This window comes from Peromyscus eremicus, chromosome 4 (assembly GCF_949786415.1).
Source record: "Peromyscus eremicus chromosome 4, PerEre_H2_v1, whole genome shotgun sequence".
Lineage (NCBI taxonomy): Eukaryota > Metazoa > Chordata > Mammalia > Rodentia > Cricetidae > Peromyscus > Peromyscus eremicus.
Genome location: NC_081419.1, coordinates 96,205,253 through 96,222,632, shown reverse-complemented (window position 1 = coordinate 96,222,632; position 17,380 = coordinate 96,205,253). Strand labels below are relative to the sequence as shown.

Below are 17,380 nucleotides of genomic sequence, written 5' to 3'. Positions count from 1 at the left end.
CGAACGTCCCCGGCCGCTCCCGCCGGGCAGGGCGTGCGTCCGGGCCGCGCCGCTCCCGCCCCGGCGCCTCCGCGGGACCCGCTTCCCGCCAGCGGCCGCTTAGCTGGGAGGAGGGAGGCGCGGAGAGACAAAGAGGGCGGGCGGGAGGACGCGATCGAGCGGGCGGGCGGGCGGCGCTGCCACGCGGAAGGCGCGCGCTGCCGGAAGGCGCGTCCCCCTCGGCCCCTGACCGAGGGACCGACCCGGCGCGCCGCGTCGCGCTCTCGGCTCCCCCTGGTGGCCGGGCCTCAGGGAGGCGATCCCGGGGCGTCGGCCGCCCTCGGGTCGGTGGTCCCGACGGCCCGGAGGCCCCTGTCCTCCACCCAGTCCCGCGTCCCGGGTGTGCCGGGTTCAGCTGGGAGTTCCTGACTCGGTGGAGGTGCCCTCCAGAGTGAGGGTGTGTGGTCTGAGAAGCCAGGGCGTCCCTCGAGGCCCAGGGGGGGTGAGGAGACGTCTGTCTGTCTCCTCATGCTGCCTGGAATAGCTGATGTCCCGAAGGAAGCCAGGCCGGCTGCCCGCCCCTAGAGACGCTTCTCTGCCCTTCCTGACCAGCCATCAGCAGCCTGACACTGGCTAGAGGGAGGCAGGGAGGGTATCCCCGAGGGGAGGGAAGGGACCTCCAGTGTGGTACTCAGCCTTAGCTGGTTTTTTTTTTCTCTGAAGATACCTGGCGAGATGTCTGGACATTCCTGCCAAGCCCACTGGGTGGATGGTGTCCTTAGCCTCACCCTGAACTGAGGCAGAAAAAAGGAAACCCCAAGGGTGGCATACACGCTTTATTTGCAAAAAGAGAGTACTGGGGTAGGGAGGTAGGGCTGAGGGGCACTGCTCCGGGCGGGTATTGGGCGAGGAAGGGTCTGACAACACTGTGCACTGAGGCTGGTTCTGAGGGTTTCGTTGAGTCGCCCCTGCCCACTCTCAGACCTCTCCCAGCCGGAAGACGGGAAGGTCACGGGGGGAAGGGGGCTCAGAGATGCCAGCAGCCGTACCACCACTTCATCCGCAGGCTCACAGTTACCTACATGAACTTGACAGCTTGTCTCTGGAACTGTCGTTTTTCCTTAGAGGACTCCTCACTTTGTCCCCACCCTGAGAGCTCCCCTACCTCTGAACCTGTAGTTCTTAAGCAGGGCCCCTTCTCCAAGCTCAGACACATTCTGGTCCTAGAGATTTCTGAGCCCACACATGATGCCTGAGCATATGGCTACCTGGACCAAGGTGGGGGGCGGGAAGAGGGCCAAGGCTGAGGCAGCCAGAAGAAATGAATACTGGGTTAAGGCACGGGCCAAGGCCTCTGCTCTGCTGGGCAGTGGTGGGCAGAGCTGCTGGGCAGGAGGCCTAGAAGTTCTCATAATGGTGCGAGAAGTGAGTCCGGTCCTGCTTGTTGATGAGCTGGCAAGCTTTCTCCACATTCTTGGTCATGCCAGGGGGACCACAGCTAAATACTCCAATCTTTCGGACCTGTTGCAGGAGGAAGAACCAAAGTCGAACGTGTTTACCGGGTCGGTATTCAGAAAAAGAGCAAGGATCGTGTTTAAGGTGCAGGCTAGCTCTCTGGTCCTGTTAAGAACCATCCAGTGTTCTCACTGAAGGTTTATTTTTCACTATGCGTGTGACGGCTGGCCCACTCTAAGTCCAGCTCAATTTTGCAAGTGCTAGGTCACTGTAAAAAGGCCAGCTTCATCAGTGTTCAAATTGAGGGAGGGCTTGTTGTCGAGGAGGTCTGTGGCCAGCCCACTCACTGTGTTCATGGTGAAAATTAGTTCCATCTAGGGACAGGGTAGTATAGTAACGAGTATTTCCGTTATTGAACTCTTCCGTTTGGTGGATGAATTTGGGCTTCATAGTTGGCAAATCTTTGTTTCCCGCCTCCTTCCTTCCTTCCCACTTGAGGGGGAGCCTCTAACTGTGCTGTTCTAGTCTGTAACCTACCAATCCCCTAAGGAATGGGTTCTCAGCAGCGACCAAGTCTTTCCCTGAAAGCGGGTTGGAGAGCTTTGCTCAGACCCCAGATCATAAAAGGAGAAGAGAACCGGATGTGGAATGGACTCACCTGGGGGTGGACTTCCTGCAGAGAGTTGAAGAAAGGCTCAAAGGGAGGGCGGCCAAAGTGGGTGACAGAGCGCAGGCCCGTGAACAAACTCCGGTTCAGCACCTTCTGGAAGTGCCGCTCACAGATGTACTGGGAAGGAGGTGGGGAAGAGGATCACAGCCGGGCATGACTAGGACTGACCCCTGGCCCTGAAAGTGTCCCACCTGCCCTACCTACCAGCATGGTGGTCCTGAGGTCAAACTTCTCAGCCAGCTGGGTGATATAGATGTGCACGGATACCAGGTCCTGGTGGTCATTCTCCTCCACCTCCCGGATGATGTCAGCCAGCCACTCAAACTGCCGCTGAGTCCTTGTCACCCAAATGAAGTAGATCTGAGGACACACACCGGGGCTCAGGGCCAGCTCAGGGATCTCAACACAGAATTCTGACCTCAGCCAGTTTGTGCCTGTTCCCAGACCACCTGGGAAATAAATTGTATGGGCAGTAGGGCCAGGTTCTGAGGCCAGAGGTGGGTTCCCCTTGGACAAAGAGAGGTAGGCGTGAGCAGCAACCTGGCGCCAGACCAAAGAGCCTTCCACAACTGAGCTGAGGGGTCTGTTGGGTGGAAGCAGCTTCCTCAGGCCAAGCCCGTCCCAGCACTTCCTTCAGTGGGAGCAGCTAGGGCAGGAGACTGGCCACCTCTGAGCAGCTGCCTAGAGGCAGAACTTTAAGCAGCCACCTTGGGGATCCCCAGCCGCCTGAAATGTGATGAAAGGTAGGCTCCCCTGGGGGTGGGGGGGGACAACTTCAACTTTGAGGAGGAAAGGCCAGGTGCTGCAGGTGAAGGACCAGAGAATATGGCACTGAACAAGGACAGGAAAGGAGCTGTCTGTCACCCTTTGAGTGCTGACAGCATGGAGGCTGGGCCTCCGCCTGCTGCATTCCAGCACACCTGATTCACCTGCCAGGCCCAGAGAGACAAGCAGGGGCCTGCCATTGGGTCCGAACTACAGAAAAGGGGCCTGTGTGGAGGGGGCCTGAAGGCTGGGCTGTGCTGCCAGGGCCAACCCACCCGCAAATCCTACCTTGGCACCTCTCCTCAACCCTGAGACCTGAGCCAGTTCGACTTGTGCCCCACCCCAAAGGTGCCCTTCCCTCTCCCAGCCGGCGCTCCAAGGGCTGGCCTCTTCTGGATGAGGGAATGCAGTTTCGTTGGTCGTTTATTTTATTTCACCTCCCTTCAGCCCTTCCTGGAGGGACTCCCACAAGCTACTCCTGTGTGGCTCACCCCGTGGCTGAGTGAAGGAGCTCTTGGAAACTGGGCAGGGTCCCACAGACATCAGTATACCGAGTCTGCCCGTCAGGACAACCTGGCATCTTTCCAACACACCACCCCTCTCCAGGTTTCAGACCAACTTGTCCTTGCCCAGATGGCAGAGACACAAACAGAGGCGGGAGCTACGGGCAGTGCTGAGGGATCCGTGGGCTGGCTGGCACTCACCTTCTTACAGAACACTTGGCAACTGACTGATGACTTGAAAACCAGGTCTTTGAGGATGGAGGCAAAGGGGGTGACCCCAATTCCAGCTCCCACTAGCACTGACACCTCAAACTTATGCCACTCCTGGTGGCCCTCTCCAAAGGGTCCATCGAGGTACAGCTGTAGGGAGGGCAGTGGTTTTTTAAATTCAGCTTAGCCGTCATTCTGAAGCCAGACATGAAAACGGTGGACAGGGAAAGGGAGTCACATGACATCAGGAAGAATACAAGGTGGGGTTGGGTCTGTGATGCTCTCTGGGACAACCAGTCTCTGGATTCAGGGAGGGGGCAGTACAGTCGGGAGCCTGGTCATGCTGGGGGGATATAGAAGTGTGTAGGTATCTGGCCTGATGTCTGGGCACCTTTGGGTATCTGGCACTGGTGTCACCGGTCGGAGGTGAGTAGATCTCCCTGAGGCGGGTGGTCCAGGGTCCAGCTGCCCGGATGTGCAGGCTGAGTGTGTCCTCGTGGGGTGCAGAGGTCAGCGTGAATGGATGGTACTCGGTGGTCCCCAGAGCCAGGCATGCGATTCTCACCCACTGCCCTGACTTATACTCAAAGCCCTGGGGCCTCTGGAATCGCAGGTGGGTCACTCCTGGGAAGGGATGATGCAGGAGATTGTTGCCTTGAACCTAGCAACAGCATGGCCTCCAGAAAGTTCCCCCAACTACAGCCTCAGCTCTGATGACAAGGTAGACATTCCCGCACTGGAACCTTGCCTTGAAGAGGAGCTAGGGGTGAACAGGGCAAGGGGAAGCCTGGCCTGGCCTGGGCTCCTCCACACTGTCTTAAGAGGGGCCCAATCCTCTAGCAAAGAACATTTCTCATCAGATTAATCCTCCCAGTGACCCCAGGTCCCTTCCACTTCCACTGGGCCAGGCCAGTAGACTGGAATGGTCCGGGCACTGCTTGTGCCCTGTCAGTTGCCTTAGTAACCAAGCTGGTTCCCTCACAATCTCCAGGCTTGTACCTGAAGGCAGCAACTCAGCCTTCACCACGCTGATCTCCACCTTCTTCCGGCTCAGGCTCACCAGCTTGTCCCCCACATAGATAATTGCCGGGACCAGGAAGAAGATGTGGAATCGGGGCATCTGGATCAGAGCAAAGCTGCCATGGATGATGAGCTGAACAGAGTGGAGAACACAGCTCAGACGAAGTGGTACACACAACAGACTGGGGCCAGCATTGGCCTTAGACCCCATGACCACACCCACTGGTGCATCCATCCCCCACCTCGCCATGTATCAATTCCTTCTAGATTCTAAGATAATCACCCCACCTTCATCCTCCAAAGCACTCCAAAGGAATACTATCATTCCAGACATAGCCAAGTTGACTGCCACCTGGATTCTGTAAGATATCCAGTGTGATGTGGTGTGTGTGTGTATGTGTGTGTGTGAGAGAGACACACACAGAGACACAGAGACAGAGACAGAGACAGACAGAAAGAGAGAGAGACAGAGAAAGACAGACAGACCAGGTTGGCCTTGAATTTGTGGCGATCTTCCTGCCTCAGCCCTCTGGGTGCAGGATTTACAAGCCTGCATCAACACACCTGGCAGATGTGACTTTTTGAAATACTTCTTCTCATGTCCTCTGTCTAAAAAGCTTTGGTGAACTTCCCATGGTACCCTCAGGCCTTGCAGCACTCCGACCTCTAGAATCCTACTAGCTGGTTCTCCCTCCCTGGTCCTCAAACACAAGTCCTTTGGGGTTCAGAGTCTGCACTTAAGGGGTAAGGGGAAGCCTGAGCCATCCTGCCCCTAGTTCTGCCCATGGCTACCCCCTTTTCCAATCCTCAGCAGAAATGGCACCCCCTCCGCCTTATGTCCGTCACATCCTAACATATCTCTTTCTTAACTTAATCTTCCGGCATCTGTGATCAGCTTTTGTTCATTCGCGTGTATATTATTTTCCTGAATGGTCTGTGGAGGTGGCGACTGTGCTAGCGTGGTCTTGGATCTCCGTGATGCCTGCTGGGCACACATTTGGCACTCAGCAATTGTTGGGAAAGGGGCTGCCCTGTTTCTTCCACCTTTTGGTGGCTAAGAACACCTAACTAGTTTATCTTTTCCATGAACTAACCTGACAGGGTATAACCCCACCTCAGGACTCTCTCCCTCCCTTTCTTTTCTTCTGTTCTCTGGGGATTAAACCTAGAGACTCATGTGCTGGGTAAGTGCTCTACCACAGAGCTACATCCCAGCTTTTTCTTACTTTTTATTTTGAGGTGGTCTTAATGATTTGATTAGACTAGCCTGAAACTCACTGTGTAGACCAGGCAGGCTCTGAACTTGTGATCCTCCTACTTCAGTCTGGGACTGTAGCTAGGACTACAGCCATCTGCTACCCCCCGCCACACACACACACATACACACATACTACAGGGTCTTCTGTAAGCCGTGCCAGCTCCCGCTCTGCAGCCTGTGATACTGGTGACCCCCTCTCACCTCCCTGCCTCACTGCTACCTCAGCAACAGGGTTCTGCTGCTTCTGGCTCAGCCTCCCCGGCCACTCATTTCCAGCTCCTGCGCTGGCCCCAATCCATCTGCCACCCCAATCATGGGTGTGGTCCAAGCCTAGTTTCCTCACCCACTGCTCTTTTCTCTCTCTCTGCTCCACCATGCAGCATGACCTCTCTGATAAGCCATAACCATTCTGCCTCGTCGGCCACCCCCACATGTCAGCAGCATGTCCCGCCACTCCCCAGGCCTGTCTCCTCCGTCCCCTGAATATCCTAACCCTGTTCTGACGCTTACATCCATGCGCATGCCCTTCTCCCTAGGTCCTGCTACCGGGATTGCTCTTCAGTGTCCACTCAGCCTTGTCACTGTTTAGCTTGTCTTTTCTAAAGCTGTGGCCGAGGTCCCACAAAGTCGCCCCTAGCCGGGTCAGTGTAAGTGAAGCTCTCCTCCATGCTTTCCTACAGCTTACTGTTGGGACACTGCACAGCAGTTTCTTCTGTTTGGTGTGCACAGGGCACTGGTCTCTGCAGCAAATCCTAAATTCCTGAGGACAGGGCTTAGCGTTGCCACAGAGCTAGGACAGAAGAGACACTTGGTTGCTATCTATGTCATTGAATTCAGGTCTCTTGGTCAGGAATTCCTTCTCCAGTCAAGGGTTCCACATGTTTTAACCTTTCCTCTTGGTCAGGAATTCCTTCTCCAGTCAAGGGTTCCACATGTTTTAACCTTTCCACACAGGTGGTGGGGAAGCTCAGTCTAGGCTGAGGTGTCATCCTAGATATTGTTTCTCAGGGTCTGCTCCCTCCATCCCGCTGTGATAAGTGGGAGGAAGCTGCTTTGGCCCTGCTCTATACTGGGGGTCTTTTACTTATACCTTTCCTCTCTGCACAGAGCCAAGCCTCCCTCCACCCCCTGTGATAAGCGAGACGTTGCTTTGACCCTGATCTCCCTACCCGGGTGAAATGCTCTCAATTTGCTGGGCCAGGGCTGCCCAGCAAGCCAGTGATGTCTACGATCCAGCCGTGAATCAGAAAGCAGTCCTGGGCTTAGGGAATCAAGCTAACCACTCTACTGGGTCTCCCCACTCATTTTACCACCAGGAACAAGAAAGGACATTTTCTTAGCAAAAGCAGTAGGCAGCGGGTTAGGGCTCCACCCACTACTGGGGAGGGAGGGAGGGAGGAAATTAGTTAACCAGAGCTCCCAAAGGAGGGAGAGATTCTTTGGAAACAAACATCAGCAGTTCTAGGAAATATCCTAAGCCAAGGCAGATAGTTATTTCAAAATCAGGAAGTGCTGAGCCACAGGCAAGATGTCCTCCCAACTATCAGTGGGGACAGAGTTGCATCTGGGAGGGGGAAGGGGGATAACAGGATTCAGCCACACCCAGGCAGTGGTACATTCTGCATCTCAGAACAGAGACCCCTGTGTACTGTTCTGCTAGGAGATAAAAATGCTGGTTGTAGGGGCTTTGGGTTCTCTGAATGCTAGCAGCCAAGCCATCGATCAACTGGTGGGAAAGTATGGGCCTTGGGACTTGGTTCAGCTTCTCGGTCAGCTGAGGGTGCCCTTTGGGGAAAACTGTGTACCTGAGGAAGGTGGGCAAGCCCAGGGACCAGGTCAGAGTCAGCTCAGTAACTCAGGCGAATCAGCTGATGAGAACACAGTAGGGGGTGCAGGGAACAGGAGAGAGGGGATGTGAAGGGAAGGAACCCTGGATCCCAGGTGGAGAAGGAAGCAGGACAGGCCTGTAAGAATGGTTAGAACCAAGCCTCCGCTTGGGTCTGCTCTCAGACACTGACAGGCATTGTCTGTGAGTCCTGAGTTAGCTGACTGGCCAGTGTCATAACATCTCATGAGTCTACATCCAAGGGGTGCCACATTCTGTTCTCCACTTCCTTCCCTGCCTCCTCCTGGCTGCAGGCTCTTGCTGTGAACCTCCCCCATCCTCAAAAGGTATAAGAGAGCCCTTCCTCTGCCACCTAGGCTCTGACAGTCTTCAGAGACCCGGCCATTCTGTCTGTCTCTGGTGCTGTGTCCTGAACTCTCCTTGGAGCCTAGACCATGCTATTACATCTCTGTCTGTGCATGGTGTTAATAACACTTGTAATAAACTCCTTTTCTCTAGTAATCCATCTCATTGTCCTCTTGAACCACTTGCCCGTCCCAAAACCTAGCAAGGTGGAGTCTTAAAGTCCATCTTATCAATCGGGCTGGTGTTTTTGAGCAATCTTATTAACTTTATAGTTGTATATATTGTTTAGTTGGGTGGTATGGCTAATGCATTCTCAGATGAGATCAGAACAAAAATAGAACCCATTAAAGTTTCTCTAAAAGAGTAATTCCTCCTTAAGATGCAGGAACCAAAAACCAGCCATGTAAAGGTAGAGAAAGACTAGAAAGATACGGTGTGGGGGAGCCTGTGAGGAATGTGGATGAACCTGGCAGGGCTGCTACCAAAAAAAAACCCATGGCAGGGAGGGATCCTCTGAGAGGTGCATAATGGGGTCAACCTACTGGAGATCCCCACACTATAATTTCCCTCTTTGTAGAGGGATGTGGAGAAATGAATACTTGAAATAACTAAGGGGATGGAAAATCAATGTCCCAGCCCTCAGTGCCTCCCTAGGAATGTCTTGCCTATACCCCACTAGCCTGGCTCACAGCCAGAAACCCTCACCAGGACATAGAGCAAAATGTAGAGGTGGTGGGTCAGCCAGAAGCCTCGGAAGCTGCGGCGGCGGAAGTGGTGGGAGGCGAAGACATACATGATGGCCAGGGCCAGGAGCAGCAGGACTCCAGTGAGGCCTGTGAAGAGAAAGGGGCAGGAGACTAAGGGGGTGTGCTTTGTGGAGGGGGTTTCTGAGGTTCAGCCAGGGTCCCTATCCACTCCTCCTCCAAAGTGGAGGGGTGACAAAGTGGTCATGGACTAAGGAGCCTCTCTTTTCCCCTCCCTGGCACATCCCAGATCATAGGTACCATTCATTTCAACAGACCCTGCTCATCTTCCATAGCTGTGGTCCTTTCCACTGGTGTCGTCACATTTTTTTTTTTTTAATGTCTGTCCTTATCCTGACCCTCAGGTCCTCAAGAACAGTGCTAGGCTGTCTCATCACTGATCCTCCTGACTGTGGCAGGGCTGGACATATTGCAGGCTTTGTATAAATGTGTGCTAAATGAATGAATGAATGAATGAGTGAGTGAATGAATGAATAGATGCACAGACATCTCCAGATGAGACACTGGAAATACCAGGCTCTGTCACCATGGAGTCAAAACTGCACCACTCTGCTTGGTTATCACAGGACATGACATGAACTCTGGACCAATTTGTGCATGGGACCATACTAAACCAGCAAACGGACAGCGTCCCTCATCCAGCCTGGAGTTTGCAGAAAGCCCCATCTTTCATGGGGGATCCCATGCCAGGGGTCCAGAGAGGGTGATGCTGAAGCCAGAATGGGGTGTGGAAACACAGAATAGCCTCCAGTGATCAAGGAGGAGAAAGACAGTAATTAGGAAGATTAGAGCCCTGATGTGTGGAAAAGCAAAGGTTAAGGAGGGATTGAACCACAGCCTGTAAAATCGTCAACAGAGAGAAGAGCATAAATACAGCCTTATCCACCAAATCCCAGTGTGCGGAAGTCAGCAAGCACCCTCTGAAGTTCAAAGCAGTAGGATTAAAAAAAAAAAAAAAAAAAAAAAAAAAACCACTCCTGCTGTATTTCACAGAAAGGAGTGAGAATGAATGAAAAACACATTACCCCAAGGAGGGAAGGGGCTGAAAATATAAACAGGTTTAGGACAAGTCTTAATAGATTCACAGCTGTAGCTTTGAAATGGGTGATTGTAGTAAGCTAGAATACACCCCTCCAGTCTTCCTCAAGACATCTTATGGTGTGGGTGGGGGCTTCCGTCTGGCTTGATAAAAAGCCTGGTCCTTGTCCTGTGCAGCTGGGTCACAGCTTTCCTCCAAGCCATGGTCATGGTAGGTACAAGTATTTATGAAGGTGGGCCTACTCCCAGCCCTCTGGGAACCAGTCCAGAATAGGGTCCAGTAAGCCCCTCTTAGAGGAGAACTGGCCCAAGGTTGGGGGGAGCTGTAATGCAGTCACCTAAGGCTCTTACTGCTCAGAAGTGTCCTCTGGGCCAGAGGGCAGAGCCTAACTCATCACAGGAATTAAGTGAATTTGGCTATTTAGTGACAGAACCCTGGAGTTTGGAGTTAAGTCTAGACATTCGGAGAAGGGAAGAGTTCTCACCTGGTACAGTCTGGAAGAACCACCAGTAATACTTCTGAGGGAACTCTGACCTGTGTGAAAGACACAGCAAAGAGTCCTGAGATATGTTCTTCAGGCCCTCTCCTGGAGTTCCCAGAGGAGCAGCACAACAGCCCATCAGGTTGGTCACTGTCAATCCATCCCAGAAAGTGACACCGTTCACTGTTCAAGAAGATTTATCCTCTACCTTCAAAAAATTCATTACACACACACACACACACACACACACACACACACACACACACACACTTACCCGTTGTCATGGAAGAGGCCAGGGAAGAGGCAAGAGAGGACACTGAGTGGACTGATGGAAAACAGGTACACATTCACTACATGGCCAGCACTGTGTAAGACTAAGAAAGACCAGACAGGGTGATGAGCCCAGGGACAGCCGAGTGAGGGTGCTCAACACGTCTAAGTGCCAAACGGTTATGGAGGACTGAAACAGCACCCTTGGGGTCTGGGCCGCTGGCTTGTAATCAACCTTCTGGTCCTCCCCCATTCCACCCACTAACACAACCACACAAGTCTGAAATTATGCCATTAGAAGCTCATTCCTTTGGTTTCTTTCACGGATCTGTTTAAAGCCTAAGAACTAGGAAAGCAATAATTTGTACCCTTGTGCTGGAGTCTTGGTAGATTGTCAGTTAGTAGTTGAGGGGTGCCCTTGAAAGTACAGGCAAAGCCATTTAGGCCAGGGTGGGCTCCTGGGCTTAATTTCACCCCACAGCCCAGCTAACTCCATCCTTATGGAGAAGGCCACCCAAGATCCACGTTAAAGTTAAGTGCAAGTGGGGATGGGGAGGAGTGTGAGAGGAGCGGAAGCTAGCAAGGGCAGCGGGCACCGAGAGAACCCCAGGGCGGCAGCCCCTGCCTGTGAGGATGATGGCTGTGGAAGCGATGAGGCGATGGAAGTCCACAGCGGCATCGAAGGGAATGTAGCGGTTGAGGAAGGTCTCCCGCAAGAAGGTGATGAGGTTGCGACACATGGTGAGCAGGATGTAGGAAAACATGAAGGAGATGCTGGCCGCCGTGCCCCGGGACAGGATAATGCCCACGCGGGTGGTATCGGTGATGCCACTGTGGTGTGCCGCAAAAGCATAGTCTGTGGAGGAAAAACACTGCAGTTGTAGGTGACGCTGTTGTCACTTACCCTAGGGGATGTGTGTCACTCACAGTCGGCCCCAGTCCCAGGCCCCAGACTTGTGGCATATGATGTCACTCACAGTAGGCTCTCTCCAGGAAGAGCGCCCCAGTGATGGCGTAGAACACGGCCACACAGCCTATGTGGCGCCGGTAGTTCTCAACGAAGCGCTTGAACTGCTGCAACGTTTGGTGGCGGCGGCTGTGTTGAAACTTCTCTCGGTGGGCCTCAGTGAACAGCAAGGGCTGGAACGAAGTTACCCTGGGAGACAGGAAGCCTTAAGCCCTTGGTCGGTGGGACTCAATACCAATGGAAACCTGCTACCCCAAGGGGGCGTCTCTGAGGGACAGCCTGGGAAGGACAGTCTCGTGAAGCAGTGTTCAGATCCAAAGGCTACGCCTATTGTCTAAGTGAGAGCGGACCTCCAAGTGATCATTTCATCTCTGGGGATACACTCCACCTACACCAGGGTCCATTCACAGACGGCCCTTTCCCTCCCTGTCTGTAGTTCCAACCAGGCACCCACAGCGAGCCTTTAGAAGGCTCCATGGGCCTGTCATAATTAGCTTTAGTTAAGTTGACACACCCGGGAAGAAGGAGCCTCAACTGAGGAATTACCTCCATCAGATTGGCATGTCCAGGGCATTTTTTTTTTGTTAACTGATATAGGCAGGCCCAGTCCACTGTGGGCCACTAGTGCCATCCCTGGGCAGGTGAGCTTAGGCTGTATAAGAAAGGTAACTGAACAGCAAGAGGAAGGAACTCACTGCACCAAAGCATTCTGGGGCAGAAGAGTATTTGTCTGCCTATAAAGCAGAGTGCCCAGCACCATGGCATGGATTGCTGAAGGGATGCACAGACCGTAGGGGCAAAGCAGGCATACTTCTTGCCAAATCTCCGTCGAATCTCTTGAGGAGGGTCTGTGTCCATGGGGCACTGTAGTCTCTGTGGTGACGCCTCAGTCTTGTTGTTGCGGGCACAGTGGGTCCTCATCCTGGGCGAAGGGCTAGGAAGGAAAAGCAAAAGGTATCTACCATCTGACCTCCTGCTGCCCCGTTCTGCCTCCAAACCAATTTTGTCGAGGAAAGATCAAAACCCTCCACACAGGACAGCAGGAGTCCCACAGACAGTTAGAGAGAGAGAGAGAGAGAGAGAGAGAGAGAGAGAGAGAGAGAGAGAGAGAGAGAGAGTCCCAGTTTAGGTCTCCATATATAACTGTGTCCTCTACAAGGACACTTGGCACCGGCACTGAGTGAGCTTTGCCGAAACTCAGCAGGCAGGCTTTCTCCCCACCCTGATGCAGGATGTACCCACTTGGAGGAAGTGGGCCCTTTTTCTATTTGCAAGAAGGTGCTACATGGGATGGGGGCAGGTGCCCAACCTCAGCCACTTTAGGGACAAAAGGGCAACTACCCAATATTTCCAGATGGAAGCTCACCAGATCTTCTCCTGGCTAATGTAGGAGGCCCGACGGCAAAGGTTCTTGATGACTTCAGGCACTTCCACCCCTGCAACGCAGAGCTTGGTGAGGGAACAACTCAGAGCCCAGAGTCTAGGCGAACCTAGCTCAAGGCACAGGGTCCCTCCCCTCTTTCCTATGTTCAAACCTGTAGAAAGTCTCCATCCAGAGGAGATCCTGCCTCTGGAGACCCCAGCCTCAGCTCTTGGCCCCAGTGAGAACTGGACTCACCTATCTACCAGTCAATGATAGAGAGCTATAAGAGAGGTTACTCAAAAGTCTTTCTGTGTTTGAAAATGTTCATAATAATAATAATAATAAAAACTTCATCTCATTGTTCCCATCAGGGCTAAACACTGAGAGCAAGGCAAGGCTGAGCTGCAAATCTAAGTTCTTTTTGGGGAGTGGGGGTTGGGGAGGATGTTGAGACAGAGTTTCTCTGTGTAACAGCCCTGGCTGTACTGGAGTGCTCTTTGTAGACTAGGCTAGCCTTGAACTCACAGAGATTCACCTGCCTCTGCCTCCTGAGTGCTGAGATTAAAGGCATGCACTGGTTGGCAAATCCAAGTTCTTACGTGGACCTGGAGCCTCCAGGCTGCTTCTAAACTCTGAACCAACCCCAAAGATGTCTTGGCTTATGGTAAACTGATGTACATGAAATTCAAGTGTTTAAAGAATTATTTGTTTTAAATTTATGTTTATGAGTGTTTGTATCCATGGATTTATGTGTATCACATACATGCCTGATGCCCGAGGAGGTCGGAAGAGGACATCTAATCCCCTGAAACTTGGTTACAAATGGTGGTGAGCTGCCATATGGGTGCTGGGAACCGAACCTGGTCCTCTACAAGAGCACCAAGTGCTCTTAACCACTGAACCATCTCCCCACCCCAAGTTCAAGTGTGTAACACCAAGTACAGATATCTATACGCTCCAGCTGTTCAGCGAACAGCAAATGTGGCGCAATAGTGATCACAACCCAGTCTTGGCGACAGAGAAGGGCTGTTTATAAAATCCTTGAGCCCTTCCTTTCTGTCACGTCAGATCCTTTCAAATAATGTCAGAAGGGAAGAACGAAGCCCAGTGCTGACTACTAGGGAAACAAGACACTGCCCGTTGTTAACTGAATCCTCAGTCCCCTGCCCAGTCATCCCAGGCCTGACTATCCCCAGGACTGTGTAGCCTGGCTTCCTTCCAGGGGCCTCCCTGGCCTCTGCCCTCAGGCCAAGTGCTCATTGTTTGGCTTCCTAGGAAGCTACGGGATCAGCTTTCCTCTTCACCAGCTCCCCTTGCCCTCAGGCCCGAGGAAGCCTTTGCAGAAGTTTAGCCGCATCTTGCCCAACGATGCTGCCAGCCCCCACTTTTCTCATAATCCCAGGAAGGACGGGGTTCGGTCTCAACATGTCCCAAGGAAAAATCTCAAGCTACGAAGACATTGTGACAGCCCAGAGCAGGCCACACACAGACCCCTGCTTTTGTTATCGGTCCCTTCCCTCACTCAGACCCTGGCCCCCACCCACTTGAGTCAGACACAGGTAGGGCGGGGAGTAGCGGGGATGACAGTAGCGTTGGGTCTTGATGTACTCAGCAAATGTTTACTGAGCACTTAGCCAGGAGATAGGGTGGGAGTTGGGGGACAAAACCCCCAATATACCACCCTCTGTCCAGAACCATACAACCTAGTCACTGAGAATGTAGCCTGGCCCAAGCAGAGTTGTAACAAAGAGACACTGTTTCCTCCCTGCTCTGGGCACTAAGCTTGGAGGTGCAGGGGTGGGGTGGCTTTGGCAAGGAGCCAGGAGAAGCAGGGTTCCAGTCAACATCTCCTACCGCAAAATGGGTGTAGTAGCATATGTCTGTTGTCTCGACACTTAGGAAATAGAGGCAAGAGGACTGCCACAAGTTCAAGGCCAGCCTAGTGTAATAGCAAGTTCCAGGCCACCCAGCCATGACATAGCAAGACTCTGTCTAAACAAAAAAAGTATCCCACCCCACCCTCACCCCACCCACTGCAGGAGCCAGGCTACATTCCTGGGCCCGAGGCTTTTCTACCCTTCTTGGGCCCTTTTCTCTGTACAAATAAAAATAAACTAGCAATTTTATTTGATAATTACATGGGTATAAAAGAGAATATAATCCATGCTGGCTATCTTATGTATTCATTATTCTATTGATTTTTCTTCTGGTTTTTAAATGAAGTATTTCTGTGGGCTCCTAAAAGTATGTAGGGATTATGCCTGACACTAAGCCAGCCCTGCCAGCCAGGCAACCCCACCTTTGACACAGAGCTGCGTGAATCGGAGATCACTGTCGTGGTCCCGCAGCATGAAGTGGAAGTCCTCCCAGGTCAGCTCCTCCTTGTCCTGGAAGCCGGATTCCCGGAACATGGACTCCACCACCTCAGCCAGCTGGTCCTTGGACAGGCAGTTGTTGGAGATCTCGATGAAGGACCTGGGGTTGGGAGCGGGCACCAAGCCCAGACGCAAAGGCTCACTGACTGTCCCACCAGGCCTTCGCGCCCCCCCCCCACACACACACACAACAGGGTCCCAGCTAGCTGAATCCCAAGTTCCCTACTGGTTCTAGAAGGCTCTGGTTACAAAGAAGAGGAGGAAGTGCCCGACTTCTCCTTCACAGCTATCCCTCTGGTGGGCCATTCTCCTCCTGGCAGGCCCGGTCCTGACTGACTCTCCTGGCTGTTGGAGTGAACCAACCTTAACATCCTAATGAACTCATCCTTGGAAATGAGGCCATTCCCGTCAAAGTCATACATTCGGAACATAAGGCGAGACTTCTCCTCGGGGGAACCTGAAAGAAGGAGGCTTCTGTGAGGAGAGCCCTACCCAACCTCCAGAACCCCTTACTAGACTTCCAGGCATCTGCCAGAGTGAAAGACCTAGCCTCAGGGCTCTCTGTTTCCAACAGGTCAGCCACACTTCAGCTTCAGCGACCCACCTCTGTCTGAACAATTATTTTCTCCTTTCTCACCTTTCATGAAGACTACCAGAATGTCCAGGAACTCCCGGAAGGATAGGTAGCCATTGCCATCCTTGTCGGCCAGAGAAAACATGGACTCCACAAACATGTCCTGGGGCTTGAGGCCCAGGGAATCCGCAAATTCAGCCCTGCTCAGTTCACAGGTCAGGGCCTCACGCACTTTCATCGAAGAGTCCAGGGGCAGAGTCCCTGCATCTGCCTGATTGATGTCTAACACCTGCATTCAGGCAGACACAGGGGTGGGGTGGGAGGTCGGTGAGAAAAGGCATCCTTCACTTGCAGGTGGGTGAGGCCACTTTCTGAAGCATCTGTCCAGCACATACCCCATAAGCAGCCCAGGTCTGTAAGTTACATTTACACTACAGAGGCCTGGCCCCCTGACTTAGCTGATTGAACCAAGTATGTACATTTGACCCAACCTGGGTATTTGGAGTTACAACCAAGAGGTCCCAGACACGCTGTAACCTGAGCACGATGTGTTCAGAGACACAGAGAGGGAAGAAGGGTCAGAGAGAAAGTCGAGAGAATCGAAGATAGGCCTTGCTTGCTAACAGCGTTCTCTCCCAGATCTTCCCAAGCCAAGCGGAAGTCCTCCCTTGGGGTGCCTGAGACTATGTGACTCCTTTATGTCTGTTTTACATCTAAAGGGGTTGGGAGAGGAGAATTCTTATTACAGGCCATCTCCATTTCACCCAGGGACTGCCCCAGCACTAGAAAAGACAGTGAGGGAAGCAGGTAGGCCACAGGCCATAATACCTGTTTTTCCTGCCTGTCAACAGATGCTCAGTCCAAGCCTGGCTGTGTTTTCATGAGGCAAACACTGCACCTTCAAACAAGGTGCTTTAGTGGAAAGAGCCTGGGGCTGGAGGTAAGAGACCTGGGTTCATGTCCCAACCCTGCCACCGGTGTGTTACATGACCTCGGGCACATCCCTTTGGTTGTCTGGGCTTCCTTTCCTCACTTGCCCTACTTATCTCCCAGGTTATTATGAAGATCAACAAGAGAGGCTGTGTGGAAAATGGTCGGAAAGTGGAAAGCACAGGGCAGCTAGGGAGAGACCTAACCATCCACTAAGCTCTCAGAACGAGGTCTTCCCTTCATCTTGAGGAAGTCTGAACTGAGTGCAGGCACCCAGATCCCACTTGTGCCCTAGCAAAGAGCCCCACCACACCAGCTGAGGGTCCTCTGGTTCTTGTGCACACTCTATATTTAGTAGTTGGAGAGTTTATCTGGCCCAGAGTCCGTGTACACATGCCCATTAAATGATAGCCTCCGGTATGAATTCTCTCCCAGCTAGCCAGCTTGCTCCTTCTTAGACACTAATTTTCCCTGTTCTACAGTGCCCCTCTGCTCAGTCCTACCCACTGCTTTCTCCTGGGCCAAACCTTTTCCAACTTTGTGCCCTTCCCAGTCTCACCTCCATC

At 52.8% G+C, this 17,380-nt stretch overlaps 1 protein-coding gene across 1 annotated transcript in view; it reads right to left on the bottom strand.

Annotated features, from left to right (window-relative positions):
• Positions 1 to 807: 807 nt before the first annotated feature.
• Duox1 (dual oxidase 1) overlaps positions 808 to 17,380 on the bottom strand; it is a 32,903-nt gene continuing 16,330 nt past the window's right edge. Inside the window, exons 18-33 of the mRNA XM_059259549.1 lie at positions 15,948 to 16,173; positions 15,674 to 15,767; positions 15,235 to 15,410; positions 12,939 to 13,008; positions 12,384 to 12,506; positions 11,583 to 11,761; positions 11,231 to 11,461; positions 10,610 to 10,709; positions 10,339 to 10,388; positions 8,757 to 8,884; positions 4,582 to 4,735; positions 3,974 to 4,206; positions 3,574 to 3,732; positions 2,309 to 2,464; positions 2,093 to 2,221; positions 808 to 1,500 (exon numbers count right to left, since the gene is read on the bottom strand). Coding sequence (XP_059115532.1) covers positions 1,378 to 1,500; positions 2,093 to 2,221; positions 2,309 to 2,464; positions 3,574 to 3,732; positions 3,974 to 4,206; positions 4,582 to 4,735; positions 8,757 to 8,884; positions 10,339 to 10,388; positions 10,610 to 10,709; positions 11,231 to 11,461; positions 11,583 to 11,761; positions 12,384 to 12,506; positions 12,939 to 13,008; positions 15,235 to 15,410; positions 15,674 to 15,767; positions 15,948 to 16,173 — 2,331 coding nt within the window. The 3' untranslated portion in view covers positions 808 to 1,377. The remainder of the gene's footprint in view (positions 1,501 to 2,092; positions 2,222 to 2,308; positions 2,465 to 3,573; positions 3,733 to 3,973; positions 4,207 to 4,581; positions 4,736 to 8,756; positions 8,885 to 10,338; positions 10,389 to 10,609; positions 10,710 to 11,230; positions 11,462 to 11,582; positions 11,762 to 12,383; positions 12,507 to 12,938; positions 13,009 to 15,234; positions 15,411 to 15,673; positions 15,768 to 15,947; positions 16,174 to 17,380) is intronic.